Genomic DNA, 20166 nt, shown 5'->3' on the forward strand with positions numbered 1-20166 from the left:
GGATGTATTAACAGGTGTGTTGTGAGCAAGACACGAGAAGTCATTCTCCTGCTCTACTCTGCGCTGGTTAGGCCTCAACTGGAGTATTTTGTCCAGTTCTGGGCACCGCATTTCAAGAAAGATGTGGAGAAATTGGAGAGGGTCCAGAGAAGAGCAACCAGAATGATTAAAGGTCTTGAGAACATGACCTATGAAGGAAGGCTGAAAGAATTGGGTTTGTTTAGTTTGGAAAAGAGAAGACTGCGAGGGGACATGATAGCAGTTTTCAGGTATCTAAAAGGGTGTCATAAGGAGGAGGGAGAAAACTTGTTCACCTTAGCCTCTAAGGACAGAACAAGAAGCAATGGGCTTAAACTGCAGCAAGGGAGGTTTAGGTTGGACATTAGGAAAAAGTTCCTAACTGTCAGGGTGATTAAACACTGGAATAAATTGCCTAGGGAGGTTGTGTAATCTCCAGCTCTGGAGATATTTAAGAGTAGGTTAGATAAATGTCTGTCAGGGATGGTCTAGACAGTATTTGGTCCTGCCATGAGGGCAGGGGACTGGACTCGATGACCTCTCGAGGTCCCTTCCAGTCCTAGAATCTATGAATCTATGAATAAGGAGACCATGCGGCACTTCAAGCTGACGAACTTGTTGAGCTCCCTCAGGTCCAGAATGGGCCTTAGGCCTCCCTTTGCTTTGGGGACGAGGAAGTAACAGGAGTAGAAACTCTTGCCTTTGAACTCCTGGGGCACCTCCTCCACTGCTCCTAGAGTACCTCCTCCACTGCTCCTAGAGTGAGGAGGGTCTGAACCTCCTGTATGAGAAGTTGCTCGTGAGAGGGGTACCTGAAGAGGGACGGGCAAGGGGGATGGGAGGGTGGGGAGGAACAGAAGTGGATAGAATATCCCGCCTCTACCGTGTGGAGTACCCACCGGTCCAACGTAATAAGGGACCATGCACGGTAGAAGCGGGATAGATGGTTCAGAAAGGGAGGATAACTGGCCGGGTTGTGGACTGGTAATCCGTCCTCGTGCGCACCTTCAAAAGGGGCGCTTAGGGCCTGGAGGGGGCTTGGACTGGCCCTGGCCCTGCCCAGGAGGAGGGCGCGATGGCCTACGCCGACTATATCTATTCCTCCTGCGGGAGAAGTCCTGCCTGGCCTAGCGGGGAAAGACTGTTGCTGGGTGGTCTGCAGTTTGAAAAGCTTTCTTTGGGTTGCTGGGGTATGCATGCCGAGGGATTTAATAGTGTTATGGGAGTCCTTCAGGCTATGCAGTCTAGAGTTTGTCTGCTCAGCAAACAGGCCCTGGCCGTCGAATGGGAGGTCCTGAATTGTTTGCTGAGCTTCTGGAGGGAGACCTGAGGATTGGAGACAGGCATTGCATCTCATCGCATTACCTGACGCCAGGGTACGCGCTGCTGAGTCCGTGGCATTCAAAGAACCCTGGAGGGAAGTCCGGGCTACAATTCTGCCCCCCTCAGCGATGGCCCCCAGTTCAGCCCTTGACTCGGATGGGAGAAGCTCTTTGAACTTTTGAATCGCAGATCACGAGTTGTAACTGTATCTGCAGGGTCAGCAGGGGCCCACGCCCAAATCAAGATGCCTTGATTTGTTTGGGAGAAAGTTAATCGTTCTCTTTCTAGTTGAATAAACCTAACAATGGGTAACTATATACAAAGATAAGCAGAAGAGCTAGGGATTAGTGGAGCACTTGCGAGCAAGAGACCACTGTTCCAGCAACCGTCACTGGCGGGAAGAAGGAACTGAAGGGGGGTCGGGCCGGCAGGGTCGTATATAGAGCGCCAGACCGGCGCCACTCCAGGGGGCTCCACAGCCGGCCCGATGGGTAGCTGCCAGGGAAAAGTTTCCGACAGCCGTGCACGCGGCGTGCGCACACACCTAACTGCAACTGATATGAGCAAGCACACGAAGAAGAACAAGTTATAACTACAACTGCCTTGTCTTCATAGGATTTTAAAACAGTTTAAAAAATGTGCCTTCCTAGTGAAGACATGGCTCAAGGGGCTAGGGGCCAGATCCTCAAAGGAATTTAAGATCCTCATTGAAACTAATCACAATGGAAGTTAGGAGCCTAAATACCTTTGAGGATCTGCACCTAAAAGACTAGTTTTCTGTGTTCTGTTCCTGGCTCTGCCTCTGACCTGCTGGGTGAATTTAGGCGAATTAGCTAGGGCTGAGGGGTAGGAGGCTGGCAGACTGAGACCCACTGCCTCTCACGTCCACCAGTGTCGTCTCATTGTTTCCTTGTTCTCGCTCCATCTGTCAGTCTCCACCTGTTGTCTCCTGTCTTATACTCAGATTGTAAAATCTTTGGGGCAGGTCCCATCTTTTTGTGGCGCTTGTACAGCGCCTGGCACAGTGGGGTTCTGGTCCATCTCTGGGGCTCCTAAGTGCAACTAATCAACACTCAGGGAACTCAATACTTTCTGCAAAATCAGGTCATGTTGCAGGTTCTGATGGTGGGCGGCCACAAAATGAGACCCCAAAATCACTGGTGCCTTTTGAAAATGTAGGCCTACGTCGTCACAGCACCGTGCAAACGGGAATGCTTGTAAAATGGCCTGACAGTCTTGAATGAACGACAATAAATAAATGTACAACAACATTAGTGGTGAACCGAAGAGCAAAAACCACAAAACAGATTTAGCAAATAAACGAAAGATTATTCTTTATTTTCTTTGCAGCAATTATTCTAAACAAAATTTCATTGTAAGTTTAATAAAAAGTTATTAAATGTATTGCCACATTCTTATTGAAACCAGAAGAGTCCTCAAGACAAATAATTAAAACATAGGCCAAGAAATTATAATAAGAGAAAACACATTGTAAACTAGATCAGTTACAAACATTCAGCATTGCTCCTAATGGAAGAATCAAACTAAAGGTAAATGGAGAGGGATGATCTTGTGCACAAGACACGGGGCTTGGAATCAACTGGTTTCGGCTCAATTCCTGGCTATGCCACAGATTTCCTACACCTCCTTGGGCAAGGTGCTTAGTCTCTCTGTGCCTCAGTTCCCCAACTATATAATGGGGACAATAATACTTAAAGATTTTTGCTCATCTAATCTGACCTCCTGCATAGCACAGACATGGAATTCCACCCAACAATTTCTGCTTCAAGTCCATAACTTCCGGTGGAGCTAGAGCAGGGGTCTCAAACTCAAATGACCATGAGGGCCACATGAGGACTAGTACATTGGCCCGAGGGCCGCATTACTGACACCTCCCTCCCGCTGCCCTCGGCCCCGTCCCCACTCCACGCCTTCCATGAGGCCCCGCCCCTGCCCCGCCTCTTCCCACCCCTTCCCTGCCCCCATTCCAACCCCTTCCCCATCTTAGACATCTTAGGTGGAAAGCAGGGGTGTTCTCATAATTGGCACCCCCTTTGTTCTGTTCCACCCCCTTTTATAGCTTTGACACAAGGCGGGAATCTTTTGTCTCTCTGGGTCCCCATCCCTCCTTCTAAAAGGAAAAGCACCAAGTTTAAGATGGATTCCAGTATCAGGTGACATGTTCACATGTCCTGTGAGACCCCAGCCTCCATTCTTCCAGGGCTGGACTGCACGTACCCAGGTAAATAAACCATCTACACCCAATTGTCCTAGTCAATGGGAGCCATCAAGATTCTAAACCACCATTAATGGCCCACACTTTGCATAATTACATAGGACCTCAGAATTATACTTCATATTTCTAGCTTCAGATACAAGAATGATACATGCATACAAATAGGAGGAATATAACCTTTGTAATGATTCCTTACAAGAGACCTTTTGCATAAAGCATATTCCAGTTACATCATATTCACTCATAAACCTATTTCCATAAAACATATGGAGTGCAACGTCACAATCTAGGCACGACTGTAATGCAAATAACTATAATAATACGTTGAGTAGCAACCACAAAACAATATCTGAACTCCTGCTCAGACCCATGTCTAGCCTGCTTCTGAAATAACTGGTACAGAACTCTTCTGTGAAATTAAACACACCTTTCTCCCATCGGGATCATAAAATCAAACTTTATGATCCTTTGAAAGGTGCAGCTTTGCAAGGAGCGATGAAATAAAACAATAAGCTCAGCCTTGAGAAGTAACAATCTCTTGTGGTCCCCATAGCTTTGTGAAGAGCTGGGAAATTATGACTGCCAGTCTTTATATAAAATATCTCCCTTTTCCCCTCCAGTCCCATTTTGTACTGTTGAACCTCAGAGTTAGGAACTGACCAGTCAACCACACACCTCATTTGGAAGCAGAAGTACGCAATCAGGCAGCAGCAGAGACAAAAAGAAAAAAAAGAAAGCAAATACAGTACTGTGTTAAATGTAAACTACTATAAAAATAAAGGGAAAGTTTAAAAGAAGATTTGACAAGGTAAGGAAACTGTGTGTTTGCATTTAAATTAAGATGGTTAAAATAAGCATTTTTCTTCTGCATAGTAAAGTTTCAAAACTGAGTTAAGCCAAGGTTCAGTTGTAAATTTCTAAAAGACCCACCATACCATTTTGTCCATAGTTACAAACATTTCAAAGTTATGAACAACCTCCATTCCCAAGGTGTTTGTAACCCTGAGATTCTACTGTAATTCTCTTTTGGTCTACGGGGCAGGCAGAGACCACAGCAATAACCAATGTTATTGGGTTTTAATGGCACAGAAACATCATTTATTATTTATTTAGACCTCACAACCATCCATTAAAAGGAAGCGTCTGTCCTTTGCGTATGACAATTCTCAAACCCCCATGAACAGATCACTTCTGTAACCCCCCCTCCCCCTTCTACAGCACCTAATACTAGCCCACAGCCAAACCCATATTTAACATCTCTGATCAGAGCTTTGCTAGCCCCTCACTCCTGGGGAAAACCAATGGGCCCCCAATGGCCTCTCAACTACAGCTATTATGGGCCAAGCAGGGGAGTGGGTTCCAAACCCGTGTCCCCTGCCAGCTGCCCTATATGCTAGTGGGGCGCTGGTGCTCCTGCCAATGGTAACTGTGGCAGTTTTGCACGGGGAGATTGTCAGTATTTGGGGGACATGGCTGTCTTTTTTGTCCTATGCTTGTACAGCACCTAGCACAATGAGATCCTGGTCCATGACTGAAGCAGCTAGGCCCTACCATTATACAAATACTAAATAATAATAAATGGGAGAAGGTAATCTTTATGATAGATGGGCCCCAGCTCCCAGGCTGATTACTAGGCCCCTGTAATATTTAGAGGTGAGGAAGCTAAAATATTTTTTTATTTTTTAAAAGTGCAAACTTAATCTAAAAGTCTCTCTTCTCTGGGTAGTTTAGAAGACACACAGTATCCTCACGTTTGTAGCCTTCTTGGACTCTCCTGATGTTGAATATTCTTATGGAGAAGCTCTTGGCTGCAAGAGTTTCAGTACATCAGTGTTCAGAATCAATAGCATTATTTTTATTATTGTTATTTGCATAGCTTCAAAATTCCTCTCCCACAATTCGGTGCCAGTTTCTACGCAAGCAGTTTTTGTGGACAACTAACCCAGTTTATTAAACGCATCGAGTCTAATCTCAGGCCGCTGGATAGCTGACAAACCTGAGACGTGGCAGCGATGGCTTTGCAGGAATTGAACCCCAGATGGCTCGCTGACTGACTTTGTGATTTGTGGTTGCATGCAGTGTCTGGGCTGGAGACCCAGACATGAGAGCCAATCTCTTTACTGCATTCAAAAGCCCCCAGTTTCACTTGCCTTAGTACATGTTTACGTTAAGAACTGATTGCTAAGTGTAAATAATCAAGAGGATCTTACTTGCAAAAGTGAAAGTCTTTATTTTGCTGAAACCAGTAAATGAAGACAGATTCTAAATGAAAACCCAGCAAGATTCTTGGCATGCTTCACTGACTATACGTCCAAGAGGAACGGCCTCCCCAAACCTTTAAATTAACTTCCTTTTATTCTAAGATAAAATTTGAAGGAAATGCATGACGTACCAAATGGAAATCCCAGGGAAAAACAACTCACATTCCTTGGCAATACCTGCTAGCATTACGTACACATGACATGAGGCTAACAATGCCAGCCTTGGAAGGGAAAGGACTCCCATACTTACTAGATACCTGGAAATTTGGCTGTAAGGGAGGTTCCAGAAGGACTAACGGGCAGTGCAGTTCTCACACTTTTGAATGTGCAGGACTGCCAGTCACAATACTCACCTCAGGCCTGGTCTACACTGGGGGGGAAAGGAGGGGAACGAGCTAAATCGGTGTAAGTTACGTAACTTCAACTACGACAATAGCTTAAGGGTGCTTAATCATTGAAACAAACTGCCAAGAGAAGTGGTGGATTCTCAATCTCTTGAAGTCTTCAAATGAAGAGCAGATGCCTTTCTGGATGATATGCTTTGTCAAACACAAGTTATTGGGCTTGATACAGGGGTAACTGGCCTGTGTTATGCAGGAGGTCGGACTAGATGATCTAATGGTTCCTTCTGGCCATAAAATCTATCAATCAATCTCCGGCTTCATCTCCAGCCTTCACCTCTCCCTAGTTTCTCCATCACCATGGACACCACTCACCAGCCTTCAGGCCCTTAATACTGGCATCAACTTCGACCGGGCTCTCTCAACACTATGTCCAAATTTTGCTGCTTCTACATACATAATATTTCAAAGATTTGACCTTTTCTGTTTGTCCAGACTGTCAGCGCTCTTGGCTCAGGCCATCAATATCTTATGCTATTGTGATCTCCTTCTCTTCGGCCTTGGTATTAACCACACTGCCCCCTTTAAGCCCATTCAAAACAATGCTGCCAGGATCATTGTTCCTGGCTTGTCAGGCTGCTGACATCACCCCTTTCTGTGTGTCTTCCACTGCATCAACTGTAAACTCTTTACCTTTGCCTTTAAGGCCCTTCTCCATTTAGTCCGCCCTGTCATTCAGATCTGCCTGCTTATTGAGCTGTTGACTCCCCCCTTCATTCTTGTCACCTATGGCAGCCCAATAAATGTTAAATAATAACAAACAAACAATCTCAGTGCTGGGGAACTAGTTCAAATGCCTCTACTGATTGCAGCTGTGGCAGTGTGGCCATTTTGTGAGTTTAAGTTACTGATAACTTTGGCATGGATACTGCATACTTCTGGAGGCTACTTAGTAATGTCGCAAGTATGGAGCTGTCTGACTGCAGGAGTTTTTCCACATCTTGCAGCTAACCAAGGGGCAATTACAAAATTAGGGTCTGGCCCAAAGCCCACGGATGTCAATGGGAATCTTTGAATCAGGCCCTAAATGTAGAGGGATAATTCCCTGGAGTACACCGAGAGCTGTATACCAACTAATGCCCAGTAAACACTTGTTTAATCAAATGAGATGGGGAACATAAGAAGAATGTAGATACAAGGGAGACTTCTCAATGTGTGTGATACATCGAGGGGCACTGGCATTGGCCTGGAGAAATAGTTTTTGGATACTCAAGGGTTGACAGTGTTAAACTGCTCCACAACGCTGGTGACATCTGTGAGAGTGTAACATTATCTAATCAGTGTTTTTCACTCTCTTTCACCTGCTTGGGGAAAAAAATTATTTCAGCTCTTCTGCACCCCCTGCACACTCCATACAACTATTTACATGGTAGTCATTAAAAATAACCCTATTATTTCTGAGTCTTTTTCTGTACATATTATTTATTCTACAGCAGAGCTTAGGGTCTGTCGTGATAGGCACTATACAAATGAGAGAAACAAAGACCCTGCCCCAGAGAGCTCACAGTTCAGGATTATGACAATATGTGCAAGGTAAGAAGGATGGCGCTGTGGACAGGGCCACTGGACTGCAACTCAGGAAGCCTGGGTTTAAGTCCCAACTCAACCACAGTTTTCCTGTGTGACCTTGGACAAGTCACTTAATCTACACACAATTCCCATCTGCACAATGGGGATAAATTCTTCTCTACCTAGCAGGGGTGTTAGGAGGATAAATCTATCAAATATTGTATCAGTGAAGAGAGTCATAATTACCTGATATACAATGACTGGGAGTGTGTATTAGTTATAGGGTGGCTTTACAAACGCAGGTATATCTGTTTGGCCAGTTGAACGTGAAATCATTTCTCAAGAAAAATGGGAAGTACATGTTGGCTTCAGAGGCTCAAATGTGCTTCCACTTAACCGAACATTTCTTTCTTCCCATGAATTTGCGTTCTCTTTAAGACAGTATGCATAGATCACCTCTTACAGAGCTCTGCGTCTGGTGTAAGGTAAAGGATTCAGTTGCTGAACAGGTTGAAGGAATCACCATTATGATGAATACCAAAATTTAATGACTGAAAAACAAACCATGAGAGAAAAAGCCAACTATGCATCTTTATTGACTCACAAAATCAACTGCCATCAACTCCCTCACCCCGGCAGTTACAATATAAGAGACATTTTTCCTGGCAAGGTTCAGCTGATTAGGATCTACTTTCCAACCTCAACATGTACGTGCTTTTAATTCAGGGCAGGAGACTCTCGCTTTACAATAGCCATTTCTTAAAAGCAAATGTGTGTCAGTGATGGTAACACCGAGCAGTTCTATCACATTCAATCTTCAAAGCACTGTACAGACATGTAATTAAACCTCATAGCACTCCTGACTCCCAGTCCCGTGCTTGGGTCACACCCCCTTATTAACATCTTGCATTAAAAAATATCAGCTCCCAACGATGCTTATTCATTATAGTCCTAACTTTTGTTCTTCCTATGAGGATTTTAACCCTTTAGTTAAGTAAGAGTCATTAATGCACCTGAAGTGCTTTGAAGATTTAAAGTGCTATATAAATAATACTAAGAAGTGGTAGGGTCTAAATCTCCCAAGAAAAGTCTCGCTCATGAACTCCCTCCATTAAATTTACCACAGGATTATTTGGTACAAAAATTCTCTCCATCTTTCCCCAGTATCATCACAAGCAGTCATATGCAGACACATTATACATACAAACACTCCAGCGCAGTCTGGTCCATGTGAGTCAGCCATGGAGCTACAAAAGACAGGAGTGAGGAAACCTCGGGAAAGGAATAACATCTTTGATATTGTCCACTCCCAAGATGCACTGCAGGTAGCGCTCAAACCCCATTCCGAAGCCTCCATGAGGGGCCGATCCAAACTGCCGGAGATCTAGATACCTGCAATTTAAATAGTTACATTTACAACATGGTTGTGCTCAGATAATGAAAGCGGTTCTTTCCATTTTGAGTTTTTCCTTCATCTTAATTACTTTGCTTGACCCAGACTCTTGCAACATCAAAAGTATCTGTAGTTAGAGATGGAAGACATCTAATTAGCTCATTTAGTCCTTCCCCTACTGATGCTGAATTTTGCCCTGCAAAGATTCTTTAATTTTCTGTCAAGTCCAGTTTTAAATGTGCTAAGTGATGGGGTTTCCAAAATGTGTCCTGGCACACTATTCCGTTGCCTAATAGGGCTTGGTATTAAAGGTATGTCTTCACTGTAGAGTTAACTCGGGCACTTCCTCAGGTGTTGCCCCTCGTTCCCCTCCTCTCCCATCCACACACATAACCTTCTCACATCTGGGGTTTTAAACCCAGGCTAGCTGGCCCAGCTGGGGGTACAGGTTAGAGCTTTCGCTCAGGCTGTTAACACACCCGCTTTGCAGTGAGGACGCAGGCTAAACCACTGAAGTGCTGGCAGATGTCCAATGCCTTCCCACAATTCTCCCCTATGTGCCGGAAGGACAGAAAGGTTCTCCCACAATTCACTAGGAAAGAATCATACAGCGGCTCAGCATACTACAGCACAAACAACCCTGGAATATATCCCCAGAAGCCGCAGCAACACACACGAGATACAGCAACTTGGGTTTGGGTAGGGCTTTGCAGTGTGGCTGCTCACACCTGCACTAAGCTAACCTACGCATTCAGACCTGGGTGCTGACCTAGAGCCCATTAAAGTTAACGGAAGCTCCCACTGCCTTCAATGGGCTTTGGATCAGGCACTTAACCCATTTCTGATGACTGCTACAGGAGTAGCTCTTTCCCCGTCAGCGCATCACCAGTGGTGGAGTTGAGACATTTTCAATACTGCACTGACAAGAGAAAAAGCAGGTTGTGGCAGATGCATGGAAAATTTCCTTTATGCTGGAAAATGCTCCTTGCGGGTCTCTTTATTCAACAAGCTGCACACTGCACATTTTCCACCACGAAATAGCCACGGACTAGCCCAGCATGCTGCCTCTTGCAGTGGCTCACACATGAGGCTTAAGAGGCAAGCGAACCCCTCCCCCTGCACCTGGCTGATTGTGCAATGTAATTCCATGAAGGGAAATATTCTTCCATGACCCCAGCTGGCAATCAGTTTATGCCCTGCAGCTGGAGAGTTGATAGCCCGTGTAACCTTTGAATCTTGCTAAACTATGTACTGCAATAACATCCCAGGGTGGTGAATTCCAGGAGTTCATTATATACCAAGTTAAAAAATCATTTCCTTTCATGTGTCCCAAACATGTGTCCCTTTTATCTTTGTCATGTGCCCTGTTGCTATATTACAGGGCAAGGCAAAAAGGAGCACCCTCTTTGCTACCATTCACGGTAGGATGTATTTCTACCTCCTTTCCAAACAACATAATCCATCCCTTTTAATCCCCTCATTACACTGAAATCTCCTTGCCCTCTGCTGGTTAAAGAAGTGAGCCTGAAAGAACAGAGGCGTTTAGGCACCCCATGCACCTGAACATTCAAGGTGGGGAAATGTTTTGTAAAACTGAAAGAAGTTCTAGTGAAATTACAACAATCCCAAAGAAATCTTGCTTTGTTGACTGATCCAACCTTCCCATGAGGGATGAGAGCAGAAAGAAAAAGATTTTGCTCACATCTGGGGAGAAACTGATTTTCTTCCCATTGGAAAAGGCCTTGGATCTTTGGGTTGATCAATGCTGACCTCAAACAACCTCAGTTTTGCATCTCAAAGTTCTTCTCAGTTTCCTATGCTGTTCAGGATCCTACAGGGTGAAATACATGTGCAGGCGGCCAGACTGGATGATCAGAGTGGTGGTCCCCTTCTGGCCTTATGTATCTGTAATTGAATATTTCAGTTAATATCCAGGCTCTATTGCTACGTACTGATGGTAGGTATAACGTCTGCTTCTGTTGCACACAGGACATGCTGTGTTGGAGAGGCAATCGGGTCAAAACTTAAGCTCTGTGAACCGAAGACAAAGGCTTGAATCAGCACTCCCTGGAGTCAATGGAAAAACTCTCCTTGATTTCAATAGGTCACTGACTTACTGCGTGCCATTATGGGCAGGTCACTTCCCCTCTCTGGGCACCGCCATCTATGGAACAGGGAAGACACGATTTCCCCACCTCAGAAGGGGATTGTGAGTTTAACATTTGCATTGTGGCTCACAGAGGAGATGCGGCCTATCAATGCTGCTATTACCCATTGGGTGGAAATGCTAGAACAGATGAAGCTCACCCACTGCCAGTGAGCACTGCTGTATTTCAGGTCACCTCTGCTGCCCTGCTCGCCACTGTAGAATAAAGAAGGGGAGTGGGAGTGAGGAGGCAGTGGGTCGCAAAGAGAGAAAGCAGCTGAAATGCCATGGCCCTAGATAGTTTTTACTTCTAATGTCATTACGTTCTTTCCTTCTTCTGTTGCCACAGAGGGTCACCTCTACCCTACTCAGTATATTGATAGAAAGATCACACTTGCCACTGAGGCTCAGAGGAGAATATTACAACATGGAGGGGCCCAGCTTGGCTAGCCCTCCTCCAATCAAAAAGGGAATGAATTCCAATGGGACAGAGCAACCTCCACCTCCAAAGAGCAGATCACACGTACCCATCTGCTCTGTCGCTATCCCACTGAGCGAATGCTGGGAAATCCAGATCCCTAGGCAGAGATGCCAAAAGGACAAGCGTGAAGCTACTTTCAACATTTATGTCCACGATGAAAGTCAGAATGAGGAAGCGAGTCCAATATCTAGAGAACATCTGGGCTGCTACGTGCAGTGTGGGTGGGCACGGTACAAGAACTTGCAGCTCGGGGACAAAGTGTCCCTATTATTATTATTATGGTAGCATCTAAAGGCCCCCATTGTGCTAGGCGCTGTACAAATACATAGTGAGAGAGAGTCCTTGCCCCAACAACTTTACAATCTAAACAGGCAAGACAGACAAAGGGTGGGAGGGGAAACAAAGACACGACAGAGCCAGAAAACTCAGATCTCCTGATTCCCCCCGGAGTCCAGGGTCCTAGAAACTGGACCACTCTGCCCCTCTGATGCTTATACCCAAATTTGATAACCAGTAGCATTAAAATGAGGCGACTGAGTTCCTGGCTAGTTACAGTGTGAAAGAAAGGACAGCGGAAATAATCTTAATTAACTGCACAAATCAATGCTGAACGACCCTCTCCAATATCAGTCAAAGGAAAACCTACAACACACACACACACAATGTATCCAACTGAAAGAGATCAAGATGGGTTCAGGAATTTTACTGTATTTTCTTATTAAAGCCCACTCGTCAGCTGAATAAACGATGAGACTGGGAACACTGTCTGTTTCAGATCACTGATTCTCTCCTTCCACCCTCCTCTCCCAATGGTACAATGGGTGCATTAGAGGCAAGCCACTCCTTAAATAACACACTGAGGAGTGGTCGGATTATGATTTCCGAGGTCCCACAATGATCAGTGGAAGGAAGAGGCAAACAAAGATACTCTGTTCTATGTAGGATCTCAGAAAAGGAGCATTTTAAAGCATTTCCTGTGCAAACGTTATTCAATATTTTATTTTAAAAATCATATAGCCGTTTCAATTACCCTCCCAGGAGCTATTGTGTCGAATTTGGAGACTAAATCCAATCATTAAAATGTAAAAAGAGCAAGTTCTGTCCTGCTGTAATTGTAAGTCTCAGTGCAACTGCAACTCGGGGATTTGCCACCGATCCCGCCGTAATACTGATGGATAATTAGGAGCGGCTACAGCAAAGCAGATCAGCTCAATAACTGCCCGCTCTTTGGGCGGATGCTGGAGATCAGGGTTTAGGAGCACTTTTGTGCACTCCTATCCAGGCATTTCCAGCGCACGAGCCCCTGCGGAATCCAGGTACCAAATCAGAAGCTATCCCTCTGCTGAGGAATAGCAGCTTCTCCTTGCCTGAGGAGGTTGTAAAGGCTAGGACTATAATAGGGTTTAAAAGTGAACTAGATAAATTCATGGAGGTTAAGTCCATTAATGGCTATTAGCCAGGATGGGTAAGGAATGGTGTCCCTAGACTCTGTTTGTCAGAGTTGAGATGGATGGCAGGAGAGAGATCACTTGATCATTACCTGTTAGGTTCACTCCCTCTGGGGCACCTGGCATTGGCCACTGTCGGTAGACAGGATACTGGGCTAGATAGACCTTTGGTCTGACCCAGTACGGCCGTTCTTATGGTCTTAGCCGTGAATGTTACAACAGTGTTAATTGCTCCCTATGCTGTGTCCGGCGGGCACATCTTCCCTGATGGGAGGTACGGTTGGTGGGAGGGTGGACTGTGGGCACAGAATAGAAAGTGCCTCCAGAACGTGATGGAAACCCCATGCACCAACACAGACAGGCTGTTGACAATGACTCCTTGTGCTTCCCCATGAAAGTTAGAAAGATATGGCACAGCCTTCCTGCTAATGTTGGTAGCCTCCCTGCCATTACAAACATAGCCTGCCACAATCTCCCAGCATGGATCTTCATAGAGCTATTGTTTCAAATCCAGCCAACCAGCAGGACCCTATTCATGACCAGGCAGGTTGAATGCTGCAGGGCTTAAGCTGACCTCCTATGGGGAATAGTACGGCAGAAAGGGATCTAGGGGTTATAGTGGACCACAAGCTAAATATGAGTCAACAGTGTGATGCTGTTGCAAAAAAAGCAAACATGATTCTGGGATGTATTAACAGGTGTGTTGTGAGCAAGACACAAGAAGTCATTCTTCAGCTCTACTCTGCTCTGGTTAGGCCTCAGCTGGAGTATTGTGTCCAGTTCTGGGCATCGCATTTCAAAAAAGATGTGGAGAAATTGGAAAGGGTCCAGAGAAGAGCAACAAGAATGATTAAAGGTCTTGAGAACATGACCTATGAAGGAAGGCTGAAAGAATTGGGTTTGTTTAGTTTGGAAAAGAGAAGACTGAGAGGAGACATGATAGCAGTTTTCAGGTATCTAAAAGGGTGTCATAAGGAGGAGGGAGAAAACTTGTTCACCTTAGCCTCTAAGGATAGAACAAGAAGCAATGGGCTTAAACTGCAGCAAGGGAGGTTTAGGTTGGACATTAGGAAAAAGTTCCTAACTGTCAGGGTGGTTAAACACTGGAATAAATTGCCTAGGGAGGTTGTGGAATCTCCATCTCTGGAGATATTTAAGAGTAGGTTAGATAAATGTCTATCAGGGATGGTCTAGACAGTATTTGGTCCTGCCATGCGGGCAGGGGACTGGACTCGATGACCTCTCGAGGTCCCTTCCAGTCCTAGAATCTATGAATCTATAGTAAGAAGTTACTCTCCACTCTCCAGGCGCACTACAGCTTTGTGCAATTAAACTAGGTGCCACGTTCCTCGGAAGCACCCAGCACTTCTGAGAGCAGGAGAGCAGCCTAATTGGATCAGTCATCTGAGGTGCTACGACAACTTCTGTATCCCTATGATTTGTCTCAATCACCATTCTCAGCTCTACGGGTGCAATGAGGAAGCAGAGACCGGCTGCGGCTGTTGGACTTGAGCACCCTCCACGTCCTGAGCCGGTGGCAGCTTTCTGACAACATGTGCCGTGCAGATGAGCTGCTCTCTGCCTGCATTCTGACCTACGGACGTGGAGGATTCTCCCCCACTCGCAAGCTCTAAGTCATGACTGGATGTCTCCAAAAGATGTATCCCACGCGGGCCCTGAAGGGGCTAATGTGGGCCCGAGAGGCCAATTAACAATACCAGGCTGCGCCTGGACGAGGAGCCAGGCTTAACTGATCATGAACCCAGCTGGGAAGGAGTAAGCTGGTTAGTATAAAGAGAGATGGTCTGTAGCAGAAAGGGGCTGACCCTCAGCAGCGGCGGTCATTTTCCCAGACTCAGTCTCAGGCCTTATGGCAATAAGAAAGGGTCTCTCTGAATGCAGAAGTGATTTAATCAATCAAATTATATTTCTAGTGACAGAGTTAGTAGCGATGGGGAACCATGTAGCATTAGCCTGAATCCCAGTGCATATTGGGGTAAAGAGGGACTGAAATGATGGGACAAAGCAGCTAAAAGCACTGTAAGAAAAGGAAGGATTGACATAGAAATACCGTGAGCAAACGGGAATTCTAAAGCCAAGTGCAGAAAAATTTCAAAGAATGGCGGCAAAATCTTTGGATCAACGAAAAAAGAGGTAGAAGATATTTTGAACTGTGCCCTGGAGTTCAGGATAATGACATATTTCAGGGCCTGGATAGGAAAAATGAAGTGATTTTGTTCAGAGTACTGACTGGTCACTGTGATTTAAACAAAAATCTTTTGAAAAAATAAACCCAGAGATGGATTATGTGCATGCTGTAGGGTAGAAGAAACAAATTGATCACCTTTTATGGGTATGTCAGGGCTTTGATAAAGAAAAGGGAAAAGCTTGTTGAGGAATTTAAACAGCTTAAGGCAGGGGTGGGCAAACATTTTGGCCCGAGGGCCAGATCTGGGTGGGGAAATAGTATGCAGGGCCATGAATGTAGGGCTGGAGCAGGGGGTTGGGGTGCGGGAGGGAGTGCAGGAGGGGGTGCGGTGTGCAGGAAGGGGCTCAGGGCAGGGGGGTTGGGGTGCAGGAGGGGTGCGGCTGGAGGCTCAGGGCAGGGGGTTGGGGTGCAGGAGGGGGTGAAGTGTGCAGGAAGGGGCTCAGGGCAGGGGGTTGGGGTGCAGGAGGGGTGCGGGGTGCGATGGGGCTCAGGGAAGGGGTTGGGGTGCAGGATGCAGGAGGGGTTCAGGGTACGGACTCTGGCCTGGCGCTGCTTACCTTGAGCGGCTCTGGGGTGGCAGCAGCACATAGCGGGCTAAGGCAGGCTCCCTGCCTGCCCTGGCCCCACGCCACTCCCAGAAGTGGCTAGCATGTCTGGCAGTGGCTCCTGGGGGTGTAGTGGGGCAGGCGGCTTCACCGCGTGCTACCCTCGCCTGTGGGTACCACCCCCAAAGCTCCCATTGGCCGCAGTTCCCCATTCCCAGTCAAAGGAAGGTGTGGGGGGGCGGTGCCTGCAGGCGAGGGCAATGCACGGAGCCCTCTGCCCCCCTACCGCAGGGGCCACAGGGACATGGTGCCGGTTGCTTCCAGGAGCGTCGCAGGGCCAGGGCAGGCAGGGAGCCTGCCTTAGCCCTGCTGGCCTGCGGGCCATAGTGTGCCCTCCCCGGCTTTAGATAACAAAAGTCATATTATGTTACTTAGAAAAATATCACGAAAATGGGGTCATAGCAGAAAGGCACCTGATGGACACAGGGCAGAGTGAAAGGATATAAATGACTGAGTATTTAGCAATTATAATTGGTGGCTATAGACTATTCAGTTAAATCTACTTCACCATGGAAAGAGAGAGAGAGAGAGAGAGAAAGAGTCTGCAGTCACTCTCTGGCAATAGAGAGGCAGTGAGGAGTAAGCCCTGGGATTCTAGCTAGATGAGGGGAAGGCTGGGAAGGAAAGCTGGATTGCAGGGGAAGGGAACACCCCTGGGCAGCGGGCCCTAAGAGAAGGGCAGGTCTGGGTAAGAACTTTGAAAGAGGGGGCAAGGCTAGGAAAGCTGGCAATGGAAGAAGGCACAAACTAAGGGAAAGGATCAATAGAGGGGCCTGCAGGAAGGAGCTAGGACTCAGACTGTTTCTGAAGGGAGAGGGCAGCTGGGGAGAAAGACTTTCTAAAGCAGGCCTGGGAGAAGACAGGCTCCAGGGCAGAAGTCCTGAGTGTCAGTGGTTTGGGAGGAGCTGGGCCTCCAGAGAAAGCAGCTCTCTCAGACAGAGGGAGGATGAACTCTACAGAGCACGGGAGGGGGGAAAAGAAGTGAACTGACGATTGATTTGGGGAAGGATAGAAGAGTTTTTGTCCCTTTGAGTTGGGACATAATTACCCCAGAAGGGATGGACTAAATCATGATCCGGCTGAAGGGCGGAATGATGGTGAAAGAGACGACTGCAGCACTGGAGCGACCATTGGAAGGCAGCACTCAGTGAGCAGAGAACCACTATGCCATGCCTGGCCACTAGGAGGTGCTCCTGCGGTGAATGAACTCCTCCACAATACGCCATCGTTCCAACAGAACTTACGGACTTGACACCGAAATTACTGGGTGAAATTCTATGGCTTGTGCTAAGCAGTAAGTCAGACTAGCTCATCATAATGGTCCTTCTGGCCTACAAATCCATGAAAGATGGGAAGAAGTTTCATTTGCCTTGTCTACACATTGCTGATGTAGAGGCTTATGGTACCTTGTGCTGTGCTATTCCCAAGAAGTTTCAGGATGCAGGAGGGAATCCTGCATTCATTACAGCCTCTTAATCCAAGGTATCGGTTTAAAAAGTATTCTCCTCCCTAATGGTTATTCTAGCTACTCAAGCACTTTTTGATAAACTCTCCTACGTTTGAAACACTTTGCAACATCACTCCTCTACCAGATGATTAACAGATGCATCCTAAGCATTATTATGATAATACAAATAATTCATAATTTTTCAAAAGGGACACAGCATCTGGACAGTCACTTTAATAGGAGAAAACTCAGGGAGCCTATTTTCCCCTTATTAAATTTAAGGACTGTTCTATTCTATTTCTTTAGGGGGACAATTGTAACTACTTCACCTACTCTGTTGGGAAGGTGTTTTGGCCTCATTACCCTGCCAATTGCAAGTGGAGTTGTTCATGCAGCCACTAAAGATCAAAAACTGCTTGTGGTTTTTGTGCCCTATTTCTCTCATGCAACAGCACCTGGGATTTTTCAGTAACATTCTGGGTTTTTGCATACAGTTTAAGGATTTAATATTAAAAATCGTTGATAAGCAGCAAGTTAATCCATTTTGTGCAATAATGAAAGGAATGAAAGATGCAACTCTGGCTGCAACTAAACAAGTGGGAGGATAAACTTTAAGTAACGTGGTTAAACTGTGTTTAGATGAGATGGCTACTTCATTGTGACTGGCTGCAGCTCACTGAGGGCCCCAATGAAAAGGCTTCTTCCGTAATAATAGTAAGAGAACAGATACTGTTTGTAGACCAAGCAATATATAGTCTTACCATTGGTAGGCGTCTGCGAGTCCTAATCTGTGGAATAAACAAACTCTTGTCAGTAAATCAGCGGAGCAGATCCGTATCAGCTGTGTGATCTGTTAACAGTTTAGTGCGTGGAAATACACAGAGTAAGAAAAGGGAGGATATTACTAATTAATACAAAAAGGGGAAGAGAGGAAAGCAGCATAATCAATAGCAGAGGTTTCTGAAATACAAAGTAGTACTTTTTGGGTGGTGTTGAACAGATTTTCAATGCTCTTCTTAAATGTATGGTACCAATTCTAATGCAGTAAGACCCCAATCCTGCAAAGACTTGCGCGCACACTTAACTTTACACCTATGAATCGTCCTATTGACTTCAACTGGGATACTCATGTGAATGAAGTTAAGCACGCGTGCAAGTCTTTGCAGGCTCAGGGCCATAGTTTCTTTATACAGTTGTATTATAAAATCCAACTCTCTCTTAGTCACAGTAGCTCTTCAGGGCTAAACATGAATTAAGACCAATGAAAATTCCTTTACTCAGCAGATCAAGTCAGCAGATCTGACCCTGAATACTCAAAAGGAAGAGATCCCGGCGTAAGAAGATGCCATTTTTATATAGTTGCTCTTCAGAGCAGAGCTGGACTTTAAGCCCATTGAAGACGTACATTTCATTGATTTATACATCACTGTTGTATGGGCTCTTACTCCTCAGTTTTCCAAATTAAACAGTTCTGGTTTTAATCTCTCCTGAAATGGAAGACCCCACCCAGACCCTGTACCGCTACAGAATGCCAGTGCCCTTCTTAGGTTCGTTATGCTGAAGTGGGCTTCACTGTACTTCATTAACTAGACATGTTTCAGCTGAATAGGTGACTGCTCTAAGTATTAAATGCATTTGCCAAGTGTAACTAATGTTACACTGGGATTTCATCGCCCTCCAAAAATGCCTCCTGTATGTATGTGTCTGGCCCAAAGGGGCGGGGCTGAGTTCTGCGAAGGGTCCACTGAGAATCTGAGTTTAACCCCGTGAAGAGGATTTTCCCCCCTGCAGAATCACAGGACTGCAGCCTCAATGGCAGCTTTGATAATTGGAGACAGGGCTGCTTCATGCTGACTTCAAAGCACCTTGAAATCACACAGATTGCTACAGGCCAGGGGAGTGGGGTGGGGTGGAGTGGAGTCAAAGAGCAGAAATCTAACATGGGTTCCACTTCCCAATTAGCTTATCAACATCTCTTAGCACAGAACAACACTTTCTGAAATGACAGCACTGAGGCTGCATCTACACTAGCAAAGCTCATAGCTGTAATTCACCGCAGTGTGGTTCCTTAGGGTTAGACAACACTGTGACAAGAGACCCACGCCCTGTCTACACTACAGCTTCCACCTTTGCTACCACTGGTGGTGAATTACCGTGTTGGTGAGTGGGGACAAGGCCTAAGGAGGGAGTCCAGGTGCCAGGCCCAATTACTAGGGCAGTCGATTAATCGCAGTTAACTCATGAGATTAACTTAAAAAGAGTAATCACGATTAATCGCAGTTTTAATTGCACTGTTAAACAATAGAATACCAATTGAAATTTATTAAATATTTTGGATGTTTTTCTCCATTTTCATATATATTGTATTCTGTGTTGTAATTGAAATCAAAGTGTATATTATTTTTTATTACAAAATACTTGCCCTGTAAAAATGATAAAAGAAATAGTAGATCTCTACCCCGATATAACACGACCCGATATAACACAAATTCGGATATAACGCGGTAAAGCAGCGGGAAGCCCCGGGCCCTTTAAAGCGCCGCCCGAGCCCCACTGCTTTACCGCGTTATATCGAATTCGTGTGGAGCCCTGGGCCCTTTAAATCCCCGCCCGAGCCTGGCTGCCGGAGCCCTGGGACTCCGGCAGCCAGGCTCAAGTGGGGATTTAAAGGGCCAGAGGCTCCGGCCGC

At 45.9% G+C, this 20166-nt stretch overlaps 1 protein-coding gene across 1 annotated transcript in view; it reads right to left on the reverse strand.

Moving 5' to 3' along the window:
- Positions 1-8331: 8331 nt before the first annotated feature.
- The window catches only part of NARS2 (asparaginyl-tRNA synthetase 2, mitochondrial), a 65751-nt gene continuing 53916 nt past the window's right edge, over positions 8332-20166 (reverse strand). Inside the window, exons 8-9 of the mRNA XM_026651584.1 lie at positions 18239-18327; positions 8332-9140 (exon numbers count right to left, since the gene is read on the reverse strand). Of these exons, the coding sequence (XP_026507369.1) occupies positions 8996-9140; positions 18239-18327 (234 nt within the window). The 3' untranslated portion in view covers positions 8332-8995. The remainder of the gene's footprint in view (positions 9141-18238; positions 18328-20166) is intronic.

Source organism: Terrapene carolina, unplaced genomic scaffold, assembly GCF_002925995.2.
Source record: "Terrapene carolina triunguis isolate 2854851 unplaced genomic scaffold, T_m_triunguis-2.0 Scaffold97, whole genome shotgun sequence".
NCBI classification, from domain to species: Eukaryota; Metazoa; Chordata; order Testudines; family Emydidae; genus Terrapene; species Terrapene triunguis.